This window comes from Nicotiana tabacum, chromosome 11 (genome assembly GCF_000715075.1).
Source record: "Nicotiana tabacum cultivar K326 chromosome 11, ASM71507v2, whole genome shotgun sequence".
Lineage (NCBI taxonomy): Eukaryota > Viridiplantae > Streptophyta > Magnoliopsida > Solanales > Solanaceae > Nicotiana > Nicotiana tabacum.
In genome coordinates, this window is record NC_134090.1 from 3062949 (window position 1) to 3071206 (window position 8258).

Sequence of the window (8258 nt, forward strand, 5' to 3'; positions counted from 1 at the left end):
GATATTATGTCATGGCAAATGTCATGAAAATTTGGTCATATTACAAATCTCCACCTTGGCCTAATTTCAGCTTATATATAGTAAATTTGCTCCACCTTCTCCGCAAAAACCCCAATGGGCAAAATCATTCTTCATAAATGCCAATCAAGTTCAGTAAGACAATATCAAGAACTTATCATATGGTTTCATTTAGTATTTCAAATGAGGTGTACGGAGAGGTACCTTTGCTAGAGCAAATGCACGTAACTAATGTAGATGTGTTGTCTAATTATGATCTTTCATTAGTGGAAGGAATGCTTTGCGTTTATTCTACTCATAAACATCAAGGATGGGGCACTTTTAAGTCGTGGATAATGAAAGGCTATGGTGTCAAAGAATCTTGAACTGTATTGTTTATCATACGAGTCAACAATATTGAATATGCCAAATTGAAATATAGGTTTGCAAATGGTGAAGTGCTACTATATGTATTTGAGACTTTAGCATATACACCTTGGAGCGACCGTATGATTACATTTGGATATACTGCACTTAGGACATCCAAAGGTCCATTTGGATTGTGGCCTCGATATTTTAGAGTTCATGACGGAATTGCTTATACATAAAGTTTGATCTCTCCGAAATCACTTACATTTAATATTTGCTTATGTATGTAAGAAACATTTTTATTTCTTCTTTTTGTTTTTTTCGGAAATCATGTAAGGACCTCAAAATTCAAATATTGTCTATTGCTTGAAACCCCCTCTCCTTTTACCTATTATGCTTGTTTTTAAAAAACAATTATATGTTTATTACCTTCACATTTTTATTGCTTGTCTAATCTATATACTAATGATATACTTGAGCCAAAACAAGGGATGAAGAAAACAGATCCGCAAGAATGATTGGAACAGAGGGATGTAACCAAATTTTAATAGTGTTTTTGAGCCGAAGGTTTATCAGAAACAACCTCTTTAATCTAAATTAACTCCCAAAATTAAATTTCCTACTTCACAATTTATTTTTTAAAAAATCTAAACCATATTCATCTCTATTCGATGCTCGATTAGAGAAGAATTTGTCCTCTAATTAGGGTTATGGATTAGGGATTTCATTCTTTCTCACAAGATATCATTTATTTTGTAATGACCCGCCTATTCGTTTCAAGTATCATAACCTCGTCTTCCCATTTACTGCTCAAGTTATGTTTTTCAGTTGTTTTATGATTTACCGGGTTAATTGGTTCGGGTCCGGTGAGGTTTTGGAATGATTTGGAACACTTAGTTCCAAGCTTTAAAACTTAAGTTGAAAAGGTTTTGTGGTGCCGAGGTAAGTTCGACACGACTCGGACTTTTTGGGTTGAACAATGCACCGAGGAGTAAAGGAAGATTTTTGCCGGAAAAAGGTCATTTCTGCGGCTCACTATGCGGGTCGCAGAATCACTTTACGGACCGTATAATGGCCGCAAAGTGAATCAGGAGTGGGGCAAGTATGGAGGAAAGTTTGTGGCGTATTATGCGATTGCAGATCAGTTCTGCGGTGCATTATGCGACCTCAGAACAGGTCTGCGGACCGCATAACGACCGCATACTGAGGCAGCCTTGCGCAGTTCCGGAGGCCACATTTCGCGGCCATTTCGCGAGCCGAAGAAGCGTTATGCGGTCGCATATGCGACCGCAGAACAAGTCTGCGGACCACATAACGACTGCATACTGAGGCAGCCTTGCCCAGTTCCGGAGGCTACATTTCGCGAGCCGCAGAGTGTGTGTCGGGACTTAATTTTTTTAATTTTATAAACCCGACCCCATTATTATAAACACTATTGGGGGTCATTTTAAAGGGTTTCATCTGATATTTTAGAGAGAGGTGAGAGTATTTTAGAGAGAGAAAGTGAAAACTTAGTCATTTATCCATCAATTCTTGTTCAAGGTTTGAAGATTTCACAAGGATCTTGCTAGGGCTTCAAAGAGGTAAGAATTTCTTTCCCCAATTCTTCAATTTCGGGATTGGAGTAAAAGATAGTGATTAAGAATATGATTCTTAGGTGTGAGAGTATTATTTATACATACACATACCAATAAGGTTTGTGGAAAGATTGTTGAGTTCAAATGGGTAAAGATTGAGTTGAAAATGGTAGAAATCTTCAAAGACTTTAACTTAAGATTTGAGGGTCGAGTTGATGTCGGAATTTGGTAAAATTTGTATGGTTGGACTCGTGGTTGGATGGGCGTTCATATTTTGTAATTTTTTACCGGGTTCTGAGATGTAGGCCCCACATGCGATTTTTGAGTTAATTTCAGATTTTTATTGGAAAATTAATATTTTCTTATGGAATTAATTCCAATAATATGTATTGGCTGAATCAAATTAATTGTGGCTAGATACGAGGCTTTCAGAGACCAATTCACGAGGCAAGGGTATAGCGGAGTGAGAAATTACATGGTTTTAGGTAAGTAACATTTCTAAACTTGGTTCTGAGGGTATGAATCCCTGAATTACATGTTGTACGAATTATTTGGAGATGACGCACATGCTAGGCGACGGGCGTGTGAACGTGCATCATAGGAATTGTGACTTAATTGATTCTGTGGAGTTGCATAATTAAATAAATATTATTATCCGCACATTCTCCACGTGTTAGAGAAATTAAGCTGAGACTCATGTTAAAGATCACGATTTGGCTACACACCGATATATTTTGGGACTCACATGGGTCGTATTTGTTGTTGAACTATTTGTTTAAATTTACAATTTTGTTCTCAGTCACATCTATCACTTGCATATCGTATCTCAGTCTCTATTGTTATTCATTGATATTTCATATCATCATGTCGAGTTGATTCTTCATGTTATTAAGAGCCCGAGAGACTGGAGATTTTGAGTGATAGTTATGTTTATTTATTTATGCCTGGATCTGGCTATTATAGCGCTTGGACTGAAGGAGCCCCTCCGGAGTTTGCACCCCCACAGTGTGCGTAATTGATATATATATCTGGGATGAATCTTCCCTGGGCATATCCCATATATATATATATATATATATATATATATATATATATATATATATATATATTAAAGGAATAAAGTTCCCTGGACATAGATCTTGTCCGAATCATTGATATTTGGGGATGGATCTTCCCCTGGGATGGATTGGCCTTATACAATACTGAGTTACTGACTGTCAGTTGATGGATATACATATATATTTGGGATGGATCTTCCCTGGGCTGGATTGGCCATATACAGTACCGAGTGATTGAGTATTTTAGAGCGTGAGTACACAGAGTTTTCAATAAGGTGCATCACATACAGTATGCACATTGGCATATAGATACAGAGATGTCATATTCCTCACATTGTTCAGAATTGATCTATTTTATTTGTACTGAGAGTAATTGTTGAACCCGAAAGCATGTCGACATTTCTGTATTATTATTTCTATACTGGACTGTACCTGCTGAACTCGTCACTACTTTCAGCCCAAATGTTAGTCTTGTTACTTATTGAGTTGGTTGTACTCATACTACACTCTGCACCTCGTGTGTAGATCCAGGTGCTCCCGGATACGGCGGTTGCTAGATTTCGGAATTTATTCTGTGGAGATTATCAAGGTAGCTACTTGGTGTTCGCAGACTTTGACTCCCTTCCTTTTTAGTTATTGTACTGTTCTATATTTTCAGACTGTGATTTTATCAGTCATACCTTGTATTCATTTAGATGCTCATGTACTTAGTGACACCGGGTTTTGGGAGTGTTTATATATGAAATTGTAAGTTTTCTTCCGCTGAATTTAGATATTATGTTTTCAAACTTAAAAGATATGGTGGTTTATTGAGATTGTCGGCTTGCCTAGAATTGAAATAGGCGCCATAACGACATGTGAGATTTCGGGTCGTGACATATTTCTAATCTAGAGGTTGATTAGGGTTCATAATCGTTATTATTCGAAATGAATGAGGGTTGTTCGACGAGGAATTCTTTGAGAAACTGCTGGTTCATAGACTATTATTGTTCGTGGAGAAAAAACAAGACACATAAGTTCTCAAACAAGACACATTGTTGTCATTGCCTGCTTTAGGGTATTATTGATATTCGGTCGCAAAGTTAGGGTTGGTTCAATTCTTGAGTGCATGTGATATTTTTACAAGTTTACTCGCAATTCCTATTATTTTATCACTGGTGTCAGAATTTATATCGACTAAATTTGACCATGGGGTGGGGAGTGGGAGAGGGTAGCCTAATCACTTTAACTAAAAAAGTTCAAAATTTGTATGTTTGAATACTGATTCTCAACTATAAAGATTACTTACTGTGATTAAACTTTGTGTCTATCACTTTAACTCAAAAAGATTACTTTCTTAGTTGGCGGCCTTATCACTTTAACTCAAAAAGTTCAAAATTAGCTATTAGAGCTTGTTAGTGACTTAAACCATGTGGTTAATTGGATAAACTTGAGGTGCCTGTTGTGGGCTTAATTGTTGGGCCTAAAGTAGCTAAAGTCGCTCCCTTTAGTTTACATAAATACATGTAGAATCATAAAATATATCATAATCTATAACTATAAAGTAATTAATATATTCTTCAACTTAAACATAGTAAAAGGATAAAGGAAATAGCTCTTAAATACGATAGCTTCCTTTAAACGAGGAAACTGAATATTAAACATATTTAATAAAACCAATTGTTCCCTAAAAATACTCCATCGCAATCCCTATAAATAAGGAAACTAAATACGAAAATTTATCCATTGCCTTTTTATTTGTATTCTCCCTCTCCACCATATTCTCAACAAACAATCCTTTTTTTTTATCAAATTCTCCTTCTCTAGTAGTAGGAGAAATAATCTTTAAATAAAAATTACTAAAAAAGCGAATAAAATACATCATAATCACTATATTATATAGCATGTAAACTTTAATACTAAAATAATTCAATGCGAACTAACCTGCAATTATATAACAAAGATATGATGTATTGTATATTATATATACCAAGTGTCATATAAGTTTATATTATATAATATATTGTATACTATATTTATTAGTAGTATACATCCTATAAACTAAAGTAGTATTATACAATAAAAGATATGTTGTATTGTATACTTGTACCAATGTCATATAAGTTTATATTATATCATGTATTGTATACAATATTTATTAGTAGTATACATCAGATTTTCCCCCCTCAATGTATACATAAGATGAATTAAAGTGATACTATACAATGAAGGTATGTTGTATTTTATACTTATATACATTTTCATATAAGTTTATACTATAAAAAAAAATATTTTTTAATAATGGGGAAGAAGCTTATGACATTGGGATATACTTGAATCCTTTAATGGAGAAATTGGAGAAACTTGCTACAGATAGATATGTTTTAGGTGGGAGAGAATTTCAAGAGAGTTATATAAGGATATCTTTTAGGTATGAAAATCTCAAAGAAAATATACAGTAATACATAGTATATGTATATATTATACTGTATATAGTATATTTGTTAATAATATTTCGTTCTTTTCAGTTCAATGTTTGTATACTATATATATATATATATATATATATAATATACAATAATACATTGTATAAAAAGTTGGGGGAAGTAAATACATTTTGCTGATGGAGTGATAAAGAAGAAGCAAACTTGGGGAAACAAATATAATGTATATATTATTAAATGTATATAATAATATATGATTAAAATATACAATAACACAATATATAGTATATATAATATAAAATAATACTTGGGGTAAGCATACGCTTTCGTCTGAGCTTTTAGTGATTTTTGGATGGTTTACGGGGTCCTAAGGGAGAAAAAAAAATGAAAACCTTCTATAATTTAAAATTGAAAATGCATGTTTCTTTTGACAGTGAATATGCTTTGATTGTATAATTAATGATTAATACAGGGATGTCTGACGCATTATAGAAGTCCAAAAATTTAGATAATGTGTAACTAACCGCTTAACAATTTGTTTGTACCATTATCCCATGTTTAGGGGAGCAATTTTAGAAGTTTATGAACTTAGTAATCTAATTAAAAAGTTAAAACATGGTACCAGTATCCCACGTTTAGGGGAGAAATTTTAGGAGTTTATGAACTTAGTAATCTAATTAAAAAATAAGAAGTTCTAATAAATTGTATTTGTGAAATTTTCTAAAAGTAGTACTCCTAATAACTTTTACAAATAAGTGTTAAAGAAGTTGTATTTTGTATAAATTCCTCCTCAATAAAAGGGGTTGATCGAGAAGTTGGGTCCAAGGATACAACTAGTGAACCTTCTTATATAAAAACCATTAAAATTTAATTTTTAGCAATAAACTCGAATTTTCACAAGAGCTCGGTTTGTGAATTGTAAAGAGTAGTATAATAGAGAAAAAATTAGAATAGATACGTTCTTTTGGTAGGAACGAGTATTTAAGTACCTTGAGGTGTTTGTTAATATTTAGCAGTCTCTGTTACAACAACAAAGTGTAATTTTACAAATAGGATCTGGGAGGGTGTAATTCCACAAATGAGGTTCGTGGAGGGTAAAATGTAATCTTACCTTTACTTTTGAAAAGGCAAATAAGTTATTTTCGGTTGACCCTCGGCCCAGTAAAAAAAAAGGAAGGGCAACAACAAGCACACCAATCAGAAAACCGAAGCAGAAGTACAAAACTAACAGTGGGTACTATAACCAGAAAATCAAAACGAAAGCAACAACAAATAATAACATCAGTCAAAAAATACAAAACTACACAAAGAACACTAAGTCATGTAGTAGAGCTACATTAAATAAATATTTATATTGTTCTAAAGATGACAAGTCTCCTTTCTCAAATACTAACAAATTAAACACTAACTAATCTAAGAATTTTGAATTAAGAGAGAGAATACAAGAAACTAAAAAAAAAAAAATTACCTCCAAAGTATGTGGTGCAGCGAATGAGGCTGTTCTTCCCCTCAGAGATTTCAGGTTCGAGCCCTGGGAATGGAAAAATTCTTGGTAGAAAACGCTCCCCCGAATGAGATCCTACGCGGCACGAATCCGAATATAGTCGGACTCTAACGTGGGTATCGGACACCGGGTGAGAAACCAAAAAAGAAAAAATTAAAAAATTAAGCTCCACCAGTGACACTACCATTAAAGATCTCAATAGTGTCACCTTGAGAAACATGATGCCATCTAAATGAATAATCATCGTCCATTACATTCTGCTTATAAATAAAAAAATACCCTTCTTTTGGAAGATCTAACTCCAATTTTTGGTTCAATATTTGTAGTTCTTTTCTCAAGTGTCCCACATTGTCTGAGGGATTAACTTCAATAGGAATTTTCTTCGTACCACATTTAGACAAAACCATAATTCTTATTTTCTTCGATCCGTTTACATTATTTCCTGATGATGATCCTGAAGAAGTTGTTGTCGTAGACGCCGCGATATAATTAGGCCTAATTATACTAACATCAATTTCTGAATTATCAGAAAGTCCATAATCTTGTAGACTTTGATGATCAATCAATTCAATTCCATTAGCATACATTACTAATTTACTCACATGTACACCTTCCATATAGTGAATTCTCTCTTTTACCCTTCTAACGCTATCTGTAACATTCATTTCTAGGGCAATCCCTAGTTTTGACGTTGGCATCTTGAGGAGGAGTTGGAGTTTCTTCGTCGGAGACGACTGTTCTGCCTTGATGATATTAATGTTCTTGTCCGATTCGAATTTGGATTCGGATTCTACGACGAGATGAATATGAGAATTATTGAGGATATCGGAATAATGAACGTTTATATCATCGTCTAAGACGTTACCTTTGAAAATTAAGGTTTGTTTTGGAACAGGAATGCCTTGATATCTTTGGATTTTTTCTTTGATCTCTAAGATAGAGTCGAAGTAGCCAACTTCAATTGCAAATGGCCTTCCTTTTGTTGGTTGAAAGAACAAATCCATTTACACAATCTTTTCTCCTTAGAGTAAATTCTGCAGTATTTGTTAAGAGGCGGCTGCAGGGTAAAGCAAGTGAAGCCCTTGCCCCCAAACATTTAAGGTTCCAAAAAATATAAAGCAATATTATATTATTATGTAATTTATATAATTATTAATAAAAGATTTCAAATTTTAATATTTTTTCATAACGGTAAAAGTAAGATTGAGTGAATTAATAGGATAAATTTTTTCTCACTCTAAATTAAATAATATATTTATCTATCCATCAATTCTATTTTTCTTGCTTCATGTACAGTCTTTTTTCATATTTTTTGCGATTTTATTTTTTA

The 8258-nt window shown here is 33.4% G+C and overlaps 1 protein-coding gene across 1 annotated transcript; it reads right to left on the bottom strand.

The window, feature by feature from the left end:
• Nucleotides 1–6789: 6789 nt before the first annotated feature.
• Nucleotides 6790–7962, bottom strand: LOC142166484 (ubiquitin domain-containing protein 7SL RNA1-like). The gene has a single exon (XM_075225882.1). It carries the CDS (start codon nt 7930–7932, stop codon nt 7090–7092), a length of 843 nt encoding a protein of 280 aa, XP_075081983.1. The 5' UTR covers nt 7933–7962; the 3' UTR covers nt 6790–7089.
• Nucleotides 7963–8258: the final 296 nt, after the last annotated feature.

What these genes read in the sequence shown, in the direction of transcription:
- LOC142166484 (XM_075225882.1), bottom strand. Translation starts at nt 7,932, where the DNA reads ATGGATTTGTTCTTTCAACCAACAAAAGGAAGGCCATTTGCAATTGAA.